Source organism: Erinaceus europaeus, chromosome 3, assembly GCF_950295315.1.
Source record: "Erinaceus europaeus chromosome 3, mEriEur2.1, whole genome shotgun sequence".
NCBI lineage: Eukaryota > Metazoa > Chordata > Mammalia > Eulipotyphla > Erinaceidae > Erinaceus > Erinaceus europaeus.
In genome coordinates, this window is record NC_080164.1 from 114798790 (window position 1) to 114818459 (window position 19670).

Consider the following 19670-nt stretch of genomic DNA (forward strand, 5'->3'; position numbering starts at 1 on the left):
CCAAGAGCACCAAGCAGTAGCCCCCACTCACCTAGCCTCTGCCTCCACCCCCTTTCTTCCTAATGAAATCACTCTAGATACAAGCATGGAGAGACAGAGTTGGGAAATTGCCTCCTGCTCATATGCTCATTTAAACCAAGCTTTCTCCTCTCCAAAAACCTGTTTGTGTGTGCCTGATGGAGGGACCCCTTGCACATAAAGCAGTACTAAGCAGCTAAGTATACATTAGCATTTGCTTTCCTGTCTTCTTCAGTGTCTAAACAACTCTCTATTTGCTTGTTATAGTACTGGTATACAAACCCAGGTTCTCATTTCTGTATTCCATGTCTAAGCCAGCCAGCCCCAGGCCTAACTGATTTATCTGTTGCATATTATTCTGAATGAGAGGCCTAAGCACTATCCACTACCTGTGGAGTTTCTGGCTTTTTGAAAGAAAAAAAAAAATAAGGTGTTATGTATTCATTGGATAAAGACAGAGAGATGAAAGGGGGGGGAGATAGAAAGGGAGGAGAAACACCTACAGCACTGCTTCATCACTCATTAAGATTCCTCCATACAGGTGGAGACCGGGGGCTTGAACTCAGGACCTTGTGCATAGTAATGTGTGTGATCAACCAACTGTACCACCGTCAGGCATCATCACTGATTTTGGTGCTCTCATGAGGTGTTAGGGATTGACCATGGGCTCCTGCACATGGAAAGTGTGTTGAATACAATCCACCCATTTAGTCATCTTTGACCTCTAGTGTTACTCTCATTGCTGACTCTTGTGGCTGGAAGAACACTTGAGGGCCACAATCATCAATGAAGGTGAGAAAAAAAAATTCTGCATCATTTCTAAAAATTTTCTAAAAGAAACACAAGACCTTCTGAGAGTGAGCATTTCAACACTCATAGGAAGCACAATATAATAATTATCAAAAACTTTCCATGATGAAGCTTGGAACAAAAAGTTGATCTCCACAACTGGAGATCGGCAAGCTGGCATGATCTGCTAAATGATTTTTCATCACACATGTAAGAGGTGTGACAGTAATCTCATTGAGATATTATAGGATGCATGAAAGAATAGATCAGCAGAATTCCAAGACTACAATGAGCAACACAAAGTCTATGTGAATATGGTGCCACATCTAATTTAACAGAACCCCATGCAGACAAGGAAAAGAAGCTGGGCTAACAGGCATGAAAACCCCAAAACTCACCTGACCAGAGGATGCTAACAAATTAATCGTTGTGAGAAGCATCCAGCCTCTACTGGCCTCTTCACTCTGATTGATTTCTAGGAATTGGACTATGGCCCGACTTGCAGCCTCTATAAAAACAAACAAGGACCATTAGGTGCTGGGAGGATGGGAGAGTTGTATAAATCAGGGGTGGGGAACCTTTGTTCTGTCAAGGATCATTTGGATATTTGTGACATATGACATTATCAACTTAAAAAATCAACACTGAATGTTGTTATGAAAAAAGTTCCTAGAGTTATTGAACTTTGAGCCCCTATTACCGCTGACTTGGCAGAGCCAGATGAAATGATTTTGTGGGATATAGTCTGAAGGCCAGATATTATTCACTGTCAAAATAAAGATTATCTTCCTTAAAACCTGAAAAGAAATTATCATCTTCTAGTTCACATAATTTAGTCAGCACCAGCACATGCCCTACGTAAATTGGGTTAAGAGGAACAATGTGTTAATGGTGAACATAGACGGCCTTTATAGCACATATCAATACAGAAACTGAAGCGTCTACCTACATAATTTCAGGTAAAAGTATGATAGGATCTAATCAGAGAGTCAGGGAAGACGTAAAATCTGAGCTGAACCTGGCTGGGAAGTGTGCATGTTTACCGTGGGAATGGGAGGGGCAAGGAACAGAGTGACCAGGAGCATAGAATTCAAACAAAAGTGTGGTTACAGGAATGAGCTTAACATATCCAGATGAGGACAAAGAACTCTAGTAATAGTGGGTCAATATTCTAGAAGAGTAAATACTGAGACTCCAACTCCAATATCAAGAGGAATGACAGAAAATCGGTAAGTTTTTATGAAGGACGGCAAACATTGATCTATACAGGTAAAAGGGAGCATATAAAGTTTCTTGGGCCAAGGTTATGATGAAAGGATTGTTCTTGGGCTTAATTTAGCTGAGTGAAGAGAGACTTTGTATGTGCTGGGGATATGTCAGGAAGATGTCTCTGAGACAGTCACACAGGATTGACTTGAGCAGCTAATATTTAAAAAAAAAAAAAAAAGCTGGTAGAACAACAACAACAAAAGCCAGTGAGCCATTCACAAAACTGCACTGTTTAAAGTCATACTACAAATGAGTCAACAGAGTCATATATAATGTCAACATATAATGGTATCATCAAAATAATTCATAATGTATAAGATTTTGGTTTTGTGTTGAAGTTTTTAAGAAATCACCTAACTTGTTTCCAAAACAGCCTTCCCACATTGATATCACTAAGATTTAACAAATATGAATCAAAGAATTTAAGTTAAGGTTTGCAAGGGTTAAATAAAAGGAATATTAACATTAGCCCATCTTAAGAGCTGACAATTATTTGATCCAATATGTTGTGTTTTTGCAGTCAGAACAATCAGAATGCAAAAGTGGTTAACAACAACAAACCACACTGGCAGTTTTTCCTCTGAATGTTCTCTTAAAGCACAGTCATTTTCAAACTTGGGTTTCATGATGATATTATGAGGCATGCCCGTTGCTTTATTAACTTATTTCCTTAATGAAGAGCTCAAGCCCCAAACACCACTCCTCAGCGAACAAACAAGTTAGCAGAGAAAACAGTTATTAGAAACCCAAGCCTCCATGCTACTTTCATTTGAAAATACGTCATCACACCTTGGGAATGAGATTACCTGAAGGTGTTGTGGCTTGGAAATCCTTGGAGGACAGCAGGGCACAACACTGTTTTTCTGTTTTTAAAAAAAAAAAAAAAAGTCTGTGTTGTCTAATTGGGGAGTCACTGCATCATACCACACCCAGCAGGAGAAGCTGCTGGAGGCACAGCCTGTGGTCAGCCTCACTGGGCCTCTTCCCTGCCAGGATTGCCCAATGGGGACTGCACTGCCCTTGCCAACAGGGCTAGAGCAGGTGAGGAGGTGCTCAGAAATAAAGGGAAAGTGCTGTGTTTACAGACGTGAGGTTTTTCTGCTTCCGTGGTACAAACTTGCTCTTAGAATTAAACAAACCTGGTTGAGCTAAGCAACTAACTAGAAGAGAAGTCACACCCTGAATACAACACAGCCACAGATGGTATTTTTCTCAGACAAGTTAAATCATGACATACTTTTAAGAGTCATATGGAAGGGAAAACCACCAGAGAATTAAAGGGCACCAAGTCTTTGTCCATCTCACATGTTGACATTCCTTAAGAGGTCAGAGCATCAAGTTAAGTGCACATAGTACAAAGTGTAAAGATTTCAGTTCGAGCCCTGTGTGTGGGGGGTCAATTCACAAGTGTTGAAGCAGATCTGCAGATATCCATCTTTCTCTCTCCCTCTCTATTTTATACTCTCCCCTAAATTTCTATCTGTCCTATCAAAGAAAATGGAAAAAATGGATGCCAAGAGGAGTGGATTCATGGTGCTGGCACCAAGCCAGGGAGGCAAAAAGTAAATAAATAAATAAATAAATAAATAAATAAATAAATAAATAAAAATTCAGATAAACAGATACATAGACAGACTTAACCAGGGCTGCAAATAGACATAGTTCCTATTGAGGCATCATGATTTTTTTTCTTTCTTAATCAGAGCACTTCTAAACTGGATTATAATCCTTACTTAAGGTCTAATCTCCTATATCACCATGAACCAGAGCTGAGTAGTGCTCTGGTAAAAAAAAAAGAAAGGAAAAAAGAAAAAGAGTAACAACCAAATCATGCTTCTTTAAATATCAGGAGCACTGACCTTTCTTTTCTTTCTTTCTTATTTATTTATTTATTTATTATTGAGAGAGATGCAGAGAGAGCACTGGAGCACTGCTCAGCTTATGGTGGTGCGGGGCATTGAACCTGTGACTTAAGAACCTCAGGCATGAGAGACTGTTTGCATAACCGTTATGCTATCTCCGACCTTTCTTTTTTAAAAAGATTTTATTTGGGATGCATTGGATCGATTCTCGTAGTGCATCCCGTGAGTACCCATTCATTGGGGAAACTGACGATCCTTCCTAGCCGACTGAATCCACATGGATCCCAGTCACTTTCAAAGCCAGCAACAAGCAGCTCCTGACAGCTTTCAACCTGACGCTGTTGACTGGCTACGGAAGAAGGGCAAATGCTAGAAGAAGAAGATTTATTTATAAGAAAGATAGGAGGAGAGAGAAAGAACTAGACATCACTCTAGCACATGTGCTGCTGGGGATCAAACTAAAATGAATAAATAAAAATATTCATAAAACTAAAACAGAAGCTTCAATAAATTCAAAAATCAAGTCACACCACCATCTTTTCTGACCATCATCATATGAAATTAGAGATAATTTACAAAGTGAGAAGCAGAAAACCTCAGGTAAACAACAACTGAAAATATCATAGAAAATTAAGTGACCATTAAAAAAATCATAAAAAGAATAAAAATGGAAATATGCACTACTAAAATCTATGGAATATGGCAAAAGCAGTTCTAAAAGGTAATTTCATAGTGATGGTGGCATTAACTATGCAAAGAACAACAAGGAAAAACCTCAATGATACTTACAACAACTAGAAATAGAAGGATAAGGCAAAGCCCAGTGACAGTAAACTGAACATAATATACGGGGCACCAGAGATAAATAAGGGCAGGGTGATAGCATAATAATTATGCAAACAGACTCTGATAACTGAGACTCCCAGGTCTCAGGTTCAATCCGAAGCACCACTGCTAGCCAGAGTTGAGCAGTGCTTAACAAAAATAGTAATGATAGTAAAAGAAAACCATATAGATGCTCCTCAGTGACTGGGGTTGTTCCTGAAATCTGGTCACTAAATGAATGTCAATAAATGAGGAGTAGCTCCTTACCAGTGACAGTAACATACTGTACTGGTGACCACTCCATTTTTTTTTTTTTTTTTTTTTTTTAACCAGAGCACTGGCTCAGCTCTGATTTATGGTAGTATGGGGGAACTGAACCTGGGACTTTGGTGCCTAGGCACAAGAGTCTCTTTGCATAACCTTTATACCATCTACCCCCTGCCCAATCACTCTAATTGTTAAAGCAGGGAGAAAGAGACAGAGAAAAGAAACATGGAAAGAGAAATTATGTCAAAAATCAGTTAAAACAAAATGGAATGGCCAGGTGGTGGCACACCTGGTTAAGTGCACACATTACAGTGTGCAATGACCCAGGTTCAAGCCCCTGGTCCCCACCTGCAGGGGGAAAGCTTCACAGTGATAAAGCACAGCTGCAGGCGTCTCTATCTATCTTTCTGTTATTCTTCCTCCCCTCTAAATTTCTGTCTCTATAATAAATAAATTAAATAAATAATGTCTGAAAAATAAAATCTATTAAAAAATGGAACACCTAACCTGTGATATTCATTCTTTTGGATGAGCACAACAGACAATAAAAATAAATAAGTGAATTGGCAGGATAATTTCAGATGAGATGACAGAACTATAAAGGAGGTGGAAAAAATATACTAGCTGGCTGGAGGGTTAGAGAATCAAGTATTTCAGATAATGTGATAAGGAAAAGTTTCTCTTGTACAACATACAAAAATTGCCACGAGGGAGTCGGGCTGTAGTGCAGCGGGCTAAGCGCAGGTGGCACAAAGCACAAGGACCGGCATAAGGATCCCGGTTCAAACCCCGGCTCCCCACCTGCAGGGGAGTCGCTTCACAGGCGGTGAAGCAGGTCTGCAGGTGTCTATCTTTCTCTCCTCCTCTCTGTCTTCCCCTCCCTCTCTCCATTTCTCTCTGTCCTATCCAACAACAACAACAACAATAATAACCACAACAATAAAACAACAAGGGCAACAAAAGGGAATAAATAAATAAATAAAAAAGAAGTAAAAAAAAAAATTGCCACGAATCTCAATGGATTGATGAACTAATGAGTCTCCAGAGTTTAAAAATACAAATTACATAGAATTAATGTCTTGTGAAACTATATCCTACAGACTACCTGGGAAACAATTATGTCACCAGCGGAGGAAAGTGAGTGAAAAGTACAAGAAACATGTATTATACCCAACTCCCTATGAGTGTATAGTTATTCAGAGTAAGAGGTAAAGAAACAAACAATGCCATCAACTTGTATAACTACAACTGTAATTAATGATGCGGTTACTGTCAAGATACCTTTTACTATGGCTGAAAAATGATCCTGGGTATCTAAAAAATAAGAAGATATAAAGAAAAGGAATCTCAATGCAGAAAAATGTTGTCTATAAAGATGTAGATTAAATACTTTAAAAGACAGTAACAGACAAGTGAGCTTAAAGTTTTGGGAATTTTCTTTTTCTAATGTAAGGCTACCCATCAGTCAAAAAAGAAAACTCAGTAACAAGAGTCAACATGTGAGATAGCAATGTCCTTCCAAGTTATTTATTTATAACAGGTAAAAATGCATGGAATACAAAAATCTAGTATTTAAGACCAACCTCTCACTTGCACAGGAGCAACAAATCTGAAAAGATAGAAAGCGAAGAAAAGAGCAGAAAGGTTGCTATAAGCTACCTTTCACTGGACTTAGCTTCATATGTTGCACATATAATGGAACAGTTCCATTCTAAAATTCATACATAGGGGGCCATGTGGTAGTGTACCAGGTTAAGCACACATAGTGTGAAATGCAAGGACCTATGCAAAGATCCAGGTTTGAGCCCCTGGCTCCATACCTGCAGTGAGGTGTCACTTCACGAGTGGTAAAGCAGGTCTGTAGGTGTCTTATCTTTCTCTGCCGATCTCTATCTTCTACTCCTTTCTAAATTTCTCTCTGTCCTATCCAACAACAACAAAAGCAACAGCAACAACAACAATGGAAAAAATAAAAAGATGGCCACCAGGAGCAGAGTATTCCTAGTGCAGAGAGGAGGAGAGAAAGATAGACAGGCGGTGAAGCAGGTCTGCAGGTGTCTATCTTTCTCTCCTCCTCTCTGCCTTCCCCTCCTCTCTCCATTCCTCTCTGTTCTATTCAACGACGACAACAATGATAATTATAACAATAAAGCAACAAGGGCAACAAATGGGAATAAATAAATAAAAATAAATAAATTTAAAAAAAAAGAAATCGGTTTTTTTTTTTTAAAGAAATAGTTTTAATACTGAGAAAAAATGATTTCCAACCAGGAATCTGATGTCCTTGAATACAGGACAAAAGGAATTCAAGCTACAGGGTTTTTGCACAATGACCCTGAGAACCCACTTTGAGCAGCCTAGAGAAGGACACATCCCTAAGACACCCTAACTGACAGGTCCTGGGGAAGAGCTGTACTCCTCACTCAATTTCCCATGACACCAGGCGCTTGCATCCTCCGTTAGAGGCCCTGGAACCCTCATGGGCCCAGTCTCTTGGGGTTGAAGAGCCTGTTCTCTTCAGCAACTCCTATAAACATCCAAGAAGGAACCAAATCCACTTCTCAACCAACCTAACTAACAAGCAGTTTTGTATTTCTTTGCTGGTAAGATTGCACTTAATCATTCTTTCTTGGGAGACCTCCATGAGGGTGTTGGACTCCAGCTTTACTTTTCCCTTGAAGAACCATAGTTATTCTATGATGTGATATCACTGGTTCCATGTCCCAGTGCCTGACAGCTCATCAGCATTGAATCAACCATTACCTTTCATGATAAAAGGGAGGAACCAACCTTATACAGAAGGAGACAAATTTTCACTCATATGATTTCTTCTTCTTCTTTTTTAATTTGTTAATCAGAAAGATAGGAGGAGAGAAAGAATCAGACATTACTCTGGTATACATGCTGCCGGGGATTGAACTCAGAACATCAGTGTTTTATCTATGGCACCACCTGAACTGATCACTCATGAGATTTCTAAGAAGCAGGGCCTACAAAATAGCTTGTGTGGATAGTGTGCTGCTTTGCCATACTTATGACCCTAGGTTCCAGCACAGCTTCCATTTCATTGAAGGAAGCTTTGGTGCTATGTCTCTTTTGAAGGGAGGGTAGGGTGGGAGAGTCTAATAAGAGGAGAGGCAGCAGGAGGAGGAGGAGCTCCTGGAGAATAACTTCTTTGCATCTTCTCTCAGGAAGCTAATGCGGAAAAAAAAAAAACAACTTCAAGAAAATAAAGTTAATTTGAGAAGAGAGAGAGAATGAGAATAGAACTCAGAAAACAGCTATTGCCCCCCCCCCCCCAAATGAAGCCTATTGTGAGATGATGTGACTGGAGCTCCATTGTGAGAGCCACTCAGCTGGCCTAGAGAGCAGGGACCACAGGCAAGTTGGAAGGCACTAAGCTATTTGCAGCTGGTAGAGAATCTTTTTTTTTTTTTTTTTTCCCTTCCAGGGTTATTGCTGGGCTCGGTGCCTGCACCATGAATCCACCGCTCCTGGAGGCCATTTTTCCCCCTTTTTGTTGCCCTAGTTGTTGCAGCCTCATTGCGGTTATTATTGCCATTGTTGACGTTGCTTTGTTGTTGGATAGGACAGAGAGAAATGGAGAGAGGAGGGGAAGACAGGGGGAGGGGAGAGAGAAAGATAGACACCTGCAGACCTGCTTCACCGCCTGTGAAGCGACTCCCCTGCAGGTGGGGAACCGGGGTCTCGAACCGGGATCCTTAGCCAGTCCCTGCGCATTGCACCACGTGCGCTTAACCCACTGCGCCACTGCCCGACCCCCGTAGAGTATCTTATGTCTTCAGCTGCTGAGGGAAGATCTAGAGAAAGCAAGGGAATAGGACAGACATGATGAAAATAATAAAAAATAAAAATTGTTATATATATATACACATATATGTACATATATACACACATATTACATACATACATATATAACTACATATATAAATCTGTAGTTATTAATGGTGATGGAATTGGGGCAAAGTTTTTATAAAACATTATCACAGCACAACATGGTTCATCTCAGAAGACTGCATAGTCAAAATAATGAACAAATAGTGATCTCAAATGATGGTTGAACAATGTTAGAAGGGTATAGGAAGTGGGCATGTGAAGGACTGCAGTGGTGAATTAAAAGGGACTGTCTTGTTACCTACTGTAAAAAGTTAAAGTTATTGTAAAATATGAACAATTAAGGTCACACACTATGAGCACAATTAGAGACAGAGGGTTAGAATCAGAAAAGTCAAAAGAGGTTAAAAAGTGATTTGTCTTTCTGGAGTGAGAAAGAGGATGAACCAGGTTATTGAAAGGGCAGTGTTGTTCTTAACAACCTTTTAACTATATGACCCTTATGAGTGGATCAGATAACATAACATTATCTTTAACAAAAAGATAAGCAAAAGACTTTAATGCTTGGGGTCCTAGGTTTAATTCCCTAGCACCCCCATAATCAGTGCTTTGGTTAAAGAAAAATTAACTATATGATGTTTAAAACTAAGTGCCACATGACTTTATGACAATTAAATGTCTAAAATATTATAAAACAAACAAAAAAATACGACTGCCACTATTGGAAAAATAACAATTTGATGAGTTGAAGAGTTTTGGAAAAACCAATTTCTCAATCTATGTTTCAATGGTTGAAGCAAAAACTGAATGGTTGAAAAACTGAAAAAATTAAACACACACAAAAAATAAATATATAATCATATTGCTGAACTCACATGAGTTATCTTGCAGGCCAGGAGGTGGTACAGTGGTTAGAGCATTGGACTCAGGAGTATGACGTCCCAAGTTCAATCTCCTGTATTGAGTGAAAAACTGGTGCTCTGGCTGTCTCACGTTAATAAATAAATCTTGATTTGTGAAGGGAGTGGGAGACTGAGTTATGGTAATTTGAATCAAGAAAGTTTATTTTTGTCTTAATTAAAAGTGATGATACTTTATGAAATTTTAAGATCATCGATAAACACAGTTATCTTAGCAACATTTTGAAAAGGTCTATCATTTGTATGTGAAAGACTGTGGTAAAGAGCAGATTTCTTAAAAACCTCAAAGCGATTTTTGGCAAACACACACAAATAACATTTTTTACTAAATATTTATTTATTTATTTCCTTTTGTTGCCCTTATAGTAGTTATTATTGTTGTCGTCGTTTTTGTATAGGACAGAGAGAAATGGAGAGAGGAGGGGAAGACAGAGAGGGGGAGAGAAGATAAGACACCTGCAGACCTGCTTCACTGCCTGTGAAGCGACTCCCCTGCAGGTGGGGAGCCAGGGATCCTTCTGCCAGTCCTTGCGCTTTGCGCCACACCACCTGCACTTAACCCGCTGCGCTACCGCCCGACTCCCTACAAACAACACTTATAAAGTTCACAAGAGAACATTCTTTTTTCTTTGGTTGAAGGGATCAAGAAATAGTGGGGGAGGAGGGGTGGTGGTGGTCGTGGTGGTGGTGGCGGTTGGTGGTGGTGGTGTGTGTGTACACATGTAGGTTTTTATCATTTCAGGCAGTTGTTTTTGTTTTCCCAGATAAAAAGAGAGAAACAGAAAAGGAAACACACCACAGAGCTGAAGATTTCCTGGTGTGGTGAGAGTCTGACATGAGGCTTATCCCAGCAAGGCAAAGAAGACATGCTTCACAGTGAGCTATTGTGCCAGCTGGGAAGGATGTGTGTTTTAACCCACCATGATAGATTTAGACATTGTAACAAGGAAAGGATCTGCCTGAATACAGCATCAGAGCATGAGAAATTAGACTATAAGTAAGAACAAAATCTGAAACCACAAGAAGCTTAATTTGGCTAAAACATAAAAAAGGAAACAGACATTTTAAAAAAAAATAGGCTGAAAAAATACCCAAGGCCAATTTCTGGGTTTGCCTTCAATGTCATGCTAAAATATCTGAATAGTACTCAGAGACAGTGTTAAGACAGTGGGGTAAGGTGGGGTGGTTTGTGGTCCAGGGTAGGTTGCCTTGAGTAGAACTACTACAGAGTAGATGCTAAAGCCAATAGAAAAGTGAGATGGAAGTGGTAGCTGAAATCTGTATGCTTACAACTGGGTCATTTTTCTAGTCAACAGCACATATATAAACCTGCCCATTCAAATATATATATATATATATGACTTTTCCTGGTTTCTATAAAGATACCTGTGGATTTGTTTGATGCTCTCCTTCGAATTTCTGTCACCATCAGTCGTGAGACTTGTGTTGTGAACTGCAGAAGATCAGAAAATTTCTCTATCATTGTATTTGGAGGAGCATTTCCAAAAACCTATGGATGAGAAAATAATTTCAATTATTCACTGTCAACCTTGGTTTTTGATTCTGTGAATCTTAAATGGCAGGATGACTTGAAAATCAAGTTCAAAAACTATACTCCCACATTTTTTTTCCAGATCTGAATAGGGTTCAAATACAAGCCTCTCAATCAATCATGTCTAATCACATTTTCTTAAAAATACTGAATGATTAGTTATTTATAAATAGAATCTAAAAACATGTTACTATGTGCAAGGATCTGAGTTCAATTCCCTGGTCCCCACCTGTGGAGGGGGGAAGCTTCATGAGAAGTGAAGAAGGGCTGCAGGTGTCTTTCTAGCTCTCTACCTCCCTCATCCCTCTCAATTTCTCTCTGTCCAAAATAAATAATTAACTTTTTTCAAGTAACATGAATTACACTTAATTTTCACAAAATCTGTTGGATAGTATGCCAGCTCCCCCTGGCTTCTGCTTAACACTATTCTATTTACATAACCACTGCATTCTATTTACATAACCACTGTTAACAAGCACCACCCTCCCTCCAGGGCATTGGTGGTTCAGTGATAGGATTCTCGCCTGCTCCCTCCTAGTCACACTCTGATTTTCACCAGTCACTTTTCTCTCCACCCTCTCTATATCACATCCTGTTTCCACCCTACTTGGAGAGTATAAAAACAGCTGCTCTTCTGATTAAAGACACTTGGAAATAGCTTTCTGGCTCCGAGAGTTCCAGAGTGTATCTCCTGCGAAGTTAGTGCGGCACGAGTTCCTGATCCCTCTCCCACGCAGCAGCCTAGATCGGCTCCAATTGAGTTCTCTCCAACCCAGAGAGCACTAGCTCGGGAAGAAGTACCCTCAGGCTATCCCGGCAAAAATCGATTAATACAAATGAGCTTTAAAATAAGCAATTCTTTATTAAGAGTTATCTTGGGCCAGGTAGATGATAACTCAGCTTGTCTCATCACAGGAGTTGCTTGCTTAAGGGTGCAGATTCATTCTCTGGCACCCCTATAACCAGAGCTGGGGGGGGGGGGTAAGCCTGGTCTTTGTCTTCATAAAACAAAATAAATATTAAAAAGATTTATTTCATATGAAACAGAGTTTGACATGAGAGAGAGAGAGAGAGTCAGAGTAGCAGTCCAATTTCCAGGGACGAAACCTTAGCTCTGATCAAAGCCTCAGGAATGTAGGTTCTTTGTGATACCAGTGGACCTCTTTCTCACATGCAAAGAATTAGTAATTTCTTGAGTCAAGAGACAGCGCACCCTATAGAGCACACATGTGACTATACACAGCAATCCAAGTTTGAGGTCCTGGCATAACACAGCAGCGCCAAACACAGTAGCAAGTGAAGAGTCATGAATAGTGGACCAGAGCTGTGGTATCTCTCCTATACTCTGCCCGTCTCTCTCTTTCCTCTCTCTGAGATTAAAAGGGAATTTACAAACTTGGCTGGTAAAGGGGTAACTGTGTAGAAGCGAAACCCTGGCACCACAATAATTAAATAAAGTAATTCTTCAACATAATTGGTCATCAACCAATAAGAAAATGAACGCTGGACTGACTAACACAGTGAAGCAAATGGCATTACAAGGACTACATAACTGGATATATTTGGAAAGATAGTTTTAAAATGTTCTTTATAGTTAAAAAGAAAATTATATTATCTTCTAAAACTATTATACATTTCTATTTTAGTACTAGTCGTATAGTGACTTATATTCTTATTTTCAGTTCAAATGTCACCACAAACGAAAGAAAGAAATCCTGTCATTCAGAGATAGGGCTGTTGACTAAGCATGGTTGTTCATTTATCAATATGATGTCTGTCTCCAAAACCAACTTCAATGCCTTTCTATGTAGCATGGGAGCATACATAAACTGTATTAAGTATATAAACTAAAATCAAGATGGGAGGGCTGGGTGGTGCTGAATCCAGTTGCACGTCATTATGCACAAGGACTGGGGTTCAAGCCCCCAGCCTACCTGCAGGGGGAAAAGCTTCCCAAGTAGAGAAGCAAGTGCTGTACGTGTCTCTCTATATTCTTCTATATCTATCCCTCCCCCAATTGTCAGCAAAGTCTTAACACATTTCTGCATAGAAAAACAGAAAAATAGGGGCCAGGTGGTGGCACAGGGATTTAAGTATGAATCTGATCCTTTAGATAATGATATGGGTACAAGGTAGAAAAGAAGAATTCTTTTCTGTGTGATTTACCTCAACGGTGAAATCTAAATGTCTTAGGTGTCTACTCACTATTTTGCATAAATATAGGGAAACACAGTGTGTCAATCATGCGCTGAAATACATGTCAGAGAAGATGGAAAACAGAGTAAGAGATGGGGAGTGTTCTTGTGCTGGTCAGATTCTGCTAGTCCTGTCAAGGGAAAGAGTTTATCAAGCCAGGGAATTGACAGGGAAAGATTTAACTCAGGGAGTTTATAGTCACAAAACATTCAGGAGCAGGGGGTAGATAGCATAATGGTTGTGCAAAGAGACTCTCATGCTTGAGGCTCCAAAGTCCCAGGTTCAATACTTTGCCTCACCATAAGCCGGAGTTGAGCAGTGCTCTGGTAAAAAATTTAAAAAATAAAAATAAAAAAAGGCATTCATAACTCAGATTTTAAAAAAAAAAAAGGCCCTGTGGTCCAGGAGGTGATGCAGTGGTAAAACTTTGGACTCTCAAACATGAGGTTCTGAGTTCGGTCCCCAGCAGCACATGTGCTGGAGTGATGTCTGGTTCTTTCTCTCTCCTCCTATCTTTCTCATAAATAAAATCTTTAAAATTTTTTTTAAAAAAGCCCAGAGAAATGACAACAGAGATAGCAAAAGTCTTGTAACAAAGGCATTTACAATGTGCCTGACTTTATTAAAATACTTGACATGTAATGTCAACTAAACCTCATAAAATAATAACGTATCCTGATTTTACATAAGGAGAGTAAGGGTTAGAGAAGTTAAATGTCAAAAATAAGAGGTGGTGGAGACAGCATTTGAAATGAAATCTATCTCAGAGAGTGCTGGGCACATTCTCTTCAGCTATCCCGAGAGGCTTCCCCTTCACTACAGCCTCTTGGGCTGGGAGTCTGTGAGAACCAGTGAGCTGCAGGACTGTGATGAGGATGCCCACAAGAGGCAGCTGCAGAACCGTGCATGAAGTCTAGCCCAGAGCAAGGACTCAGCACATGGCACTTCTCAACCTGCCTCTCTTAAAGGCAAAACTCACACACTTGAAAATCCATTCTGTAGCTAGATACCATCATGCCTAGCAACAAGGCTGACACTTACAGCTAAGTATGAGCCAAGTAAAATCTCAAATATCAAGAGTAGAATTCACTTGTTTAATTACGGTAGGGACTCTGGAATCTTACTGAATTATTCATTCCTCAGTCCTATTTTTCTCATTAGAACAAAATATTTATATAGCAATGGTCAAATATTGAGCAAATATTTCAATTTTAACCCATACCTTACCTAGGGGCAATTCTTTACTGATAATAATCCAAAGAATAAAATTTACATGTATTTTCAGTTGGTCATAACAGTACAGAAATCTTTTTTTTTTTTAAACCAGAGCACTGCTCAGATTTGTTTTATGATGCTGTGGGGGAATGAACTTGGGACTTCAGTCTCAAGCTTGAGAATCTCTTTGCAAAACAATTGCGCTATCTACCCTTACCCATAGAAATCATTTATCTTCATTAGCTGAAGAGTTCATCAAACTTTCAATACATTTCTTAGTAAACTTTTTGCTTTTTAAAATATTTTTGTTGGGGTACTTGGGCGGTAGCGCAGTAGGTTAAGCGCACATGGCACATGGTGCAAAGTGCAAGGACCAGTGGAAGGATACTGGTTCAAGCCTCAGGCTCCCCACCTGCCAGGGAGTCGCTTCACAGGCGGTGAAGCAGGACTGCAGGTATCTGTCTTTCTCCCCCATGTCTTCCCCTCCTCTCTCCATTTCTCTCGGTCCTATCCAACAATGATGACATCAATAACAACAATGACAACAAAAGGGAATAAAGAAATAATTTTTAAATATATATATATATATTTGTTGTTGGCTCAGAGTGCAGAACCTGGGGTCCCAAACAAGTGAGGTTTTGCATGTGCCCTTTAGCTGAGCTCTCTCACCTGACTCATCTGGGTAGTGTGTGTATATATACATATGAATGTATACACATGCATCAGATTTCTTCTAGCCAATTTAAGACTTTTGACTTGAAAGAACTTACTTGTTTATGAATTGTAATGAGACAGAACACAAGAACATTATATCAAATCATTTAAGGAGACAAAAATAATCATGAAAGCAATTTAAACCTTCCTTTTTCAAAACACCAAGCATTTGGGAGATTGTGTGTGTGTGTATATGATTTGTTATTAATAATTTGTTACAAAATTGTAAGATTACAATGTATAGTTTTACACACCATGCACACTTGTATCCCCACCCTGACCACCCTCCCACCTCCCAAAAATAACCACCATAGTTAGCAAGATTATTTTAGTCTAGTACTCACTTGAATTGAGACCTTGGAAGCCTGATTAAGGGACTACATAGGACATATGCCTAAATTACTTGCTAATGTAAATTAACAGCAGAACAAAAATAGCCTCGATTACTCTAAACATTATTACCTTGTAAATGTTTCTAAGTTGGAGAGAAGGAAATTTATCCAATATATTTACTAGTCGAAAGCACGTAGGTCCTTAAACATAAAAAAAAAAAAAAAAAAAGACACTGGTTCCATTAAAATTAATGGGTATTACCTCAACAGAGTTGAAAATTTGGCTTGCACATAATCAGTTCTCCATTCCATTTTCCAAACAGCTGTTGAAAGTATTTCCCTACTTCCCTTTATGTCCTTACTCTTAACATTCTCTCCCCATCACTCTCAGCTTCTGTTTCACAGACTGAGGAATGAACAGCTTCTGAATGCACAAATGCTTCCACCTTCTCCTGCTAGTCCAGCCTACTGAGCCCTTTGGATGATACTCAAACTCTCTCCTCTCCTCACGCACTTTCCTTCTTATTCCTGCTCTTCTGTCTTCACAGCGTGGCAAAACCTCATCCACTAACTCTAAATGATATGATGTTATATTTACCCACATTCTCTACTCCACATCAACTGTACTGCAAGAGGGAGACTGCACACCTCCGTGGGTAAGATCCAATACCAATCTATCATCTCCAGCCTTCACTGTGCCCTCAATGCTCTTTCCTTTTATTGATAGTTTCCAATTACCTCTAATTCCATTTCATTATTATCCCAAACCATCACTATTTACAGAAGCTCTTGAGCCAATCTACTCACTCTAGGCTATTAAGAGAATGTATCTTCTCTTTACAAGTATAGGGGATTGGGAGTCGGGTAGTTGCGCAGCGGGTTAAGCGCACATGGAGCAAAGCGCAAGGACGGACCTAAGGATCCCAGTTCGAGCCCTAGGCTCCCCAACTGCAGGGGTGTCACTTCACAAGCGGTGAAGCAGGTCTGCAGATGTTTATCTTTCTCTCCCCATCTCTGTCTTCCCCTCCTCTCTCCATTTCTCTCTGTCTTATCTTACAATAATGACATCAATAACAACAATAACTATAATAACAATGCAAAACAACAAGGGCAACAAAAGGGAAAATATATATAAACCAAGTATAGGGGATTGAGGACATACACAGAGATTTGGCAGAAGAAAGTGTTCGGGATTGAACCTACAGCCTCTGAGCCCACGGGCGTACCAGCTGGTGCTCAGCCAGAGCTGAGTTAACTCCCAGGTTCTATATAGACTGATGTTTAAACAACTCCTCTTTCACAGGCAATCTCCAGTGTATTTAATAAAACCTGTCTTACTGTTGTTTTATCTCTTCTTATTGTATGAATTCATCCTGTGTTAACTTCATTCCCAATAGAAATAAATACATTCCACTATATACAACCTTACACATTAGCTTTCGGAGCTAAGACAGAGTCTTGCCTTTTGAATGGAACAGTGCTCTGGTCTCTCTCAGAAAGGAATCATATTTTTAAAAAGATAATAGAAGCAATCATTTACAATCTAGCCTTCTTCCAATTTACTTCTTCCAATGTTACTAGAGTAACATCTTCCAAAGTGCTCCCTTGGAATGAGGGAGAGTTCTTTATGACCTCTTCTCCTGTCAAGTCAGAGTGCTTCAGAATGCTGACAGCAAGGGTGTGAAAGCATCCGACTTCTTATGAATGACAGCCTTTTGCTCTGCCTCTGACACCAGCTAGTCTTGTGATTCCTGCAGTGCTGCTGTGTCCAGCAGACTGAGAGGCCAGGACTTACCCTGTTAAACACCGGCAGCATCATGTACAGTTTCTCTTCCTGCTCCTTCTGCGTCATGTGCCGGGGAGGGTGGCACAGCTCAGTGAAGAGCCTGCGCAGGTGCATCAGCCCCAGGGCATTGTCCTGGGGGCTGCACTCCTCCTGCCGGGGTCGGCCCATGATCCTCTTCACCATGTTCATCTTGGCTGGTGGGCAATGCACACGTCTGTAGGGAGATGCCCACAACAAACAGTCACAACACTGTCATCCTGAACAGGCCTAGCACAAAAGACTGAGAATTGGGGCTGGGTGGTGGTGCACTGGGTATAGTACACATGCTACCATGAACAAGGACTTGGGTTCGAGCCTCCAGGTCCCCATATGTGTGTGTGTGTGTGTGTGTGTGTGTGTGTGTGTGTGTGTGTGTGTGTGTGTGTGTGTGGGGGGCTTCATGATCACTGAAGCAGTACTGTAGGTCTCTCTCTCTCTCTCTCTCTCTACATACCTATCCCTTACAATTCCTCTGTCTATGTAAAAGTCATTATTAGTTCATTCAAATAAAATTTAAAATTGCACCAAAGTAAAAGTCTCTGGGGTGGGTGGGTGGGGGAGTTCAGGTCCTGGAAAAGGATGACAGAGGACCTAGTGGGGGTTGTATTGCTGTGTGGGAAACTGAGAAATGTTATGCATGTACTAACTATTGTATTCACTGTCAAATGTAAAACATTAATCCCCCAGTAAAGGAAAAAAATAAAAAATAAAATAAAATTTTAAAAGCCCACCATAAGTGGGCTCATAAGGCAAGCAATGAGCCCCAATGATAACTCTGGTAGCAAATAATAATAATGATGATGATGATTTATTAAAATTAGTTTAAGTCTGAGAATTAGAAACTTCTGTCTAAAACTAGTTGGTCCCCCCCCCCCCTTGTTTCCCTTGTTGTGGTTATTATCGTTCTTGCCACTGATGTCATTGCTGTTGGATAGAACAGAGAGAAATGGAGAGAGGAGGGGAAGACAGAGAGGGGAGAGAAAGATAGACACCTGCAGACCTGATTCACCACCTGTGAAGCGAACCCCCTGCAGGTGGGGAGCCAGGGGTTCAAACCTGGATCCTTACCCCAGTCCTTGAACCTTGTGCCATTTTAAAATTTTATTATTTTTAATTTTTTTCCTTTACTGGGGGATTAATGTTTTACATTTGACAGTGAATACAATAGTTTGTACATGCATAACATTTCTCAGTTTCGCACATAACAATACAACCCCCACTAGGTCCTCTGTCATCCTTTTCCAGGACCTGTTCTCTCTCCCACCCACCCACCCCAGAGACTTTTACTTTGGTGCAATTTAAAATTTTCACCTAACCCGCTGCACCACCGCCTGGTTCCCCTAAAACTAGTTTTTTTCCTGCTTCATTAAACAGAAAAGTAGGGGCTGCAAAACTGGTTTTGATAAAGTTTTCTAAACAACAAGTTATAAATCACAGTATTCAGTATTCCTACTTGATGTTCCACAATCTCTATAAACTATAAAATATCAAATGGAAAACTGGAGAAGCAATAGTCTAATTCATCATTTTAAGTTCAACAAATCCAGGTATCAAATATTTTATCATTGATATACTACTTAGAAATTGAGGGCCTATAAAAAGAAACTTCACCTTTACCTCAGAACACCTATTACAACAAAAAGGAAAAAACTCATAAAAGTTTTCTGTGTTTAGCTATTATTTTTCTTTTCTTTTCTTTTAAAGAATATTTATTTATTCCTGAGAATGATAGGCAGAGAGAAAGAACCAGACATCACTCTGGTTGGTACATGTGCTGCCAGGGATTGAACTTGGGGCCTCATGGTTGAGAATCCAGTGCTTTATCCGCTACGCCACCTCCTGGGCCACACTAGCTATTATTTTTCTAGATGAGGAATTATATTTGAGTAACCCTCTTAAGAGTTGCTGCTATTGTATGAAAACCTTTGATTAAATGAAATGACATACTAATGGATTTCTTAAATCACAGAATGATAGTGAAATTTTAGATAGCTGAAGACCAATTTTTCAAACTGAAATTTGAAGCCCTTT

General features: G+C 39.8%; 1 protein-coding gene across 4 annotated transcripts in view; it reads right to left on the minus strand.

Moving 5' to 3' along the window:
• WDFY3 (WD repeat and FYVE domain containing 3) overlaps positions 1-19670 on the minus strand; it is a 291982-nt gene that overhangs the window by 153816 nt on the left and 118496 nt on the right. For all 4 annotated transcript variants that reach the window (XM_060187747.1, XM_060187746.1, XM_016189049.2 and 1 more), the window contains exons 3-5: positions 17610-17814; positions 11192-11315; positions 1206-1315 (exon numbers count right to left, since the gene is read on the minus strand). In XM_060187747.1, the coding sequence (XP_060043730.1) occupies positions 1206-1315; positions 11192-11315; positions 17610-17789 (414 nt within the window). In that variant the 5' untranslated portion in view covers positions 17790-17814. The remainder of the gene's footprint in view (positions 1-1205; positions 1316-11191; positions 11316-17609; positions 17815-19670) is intronic.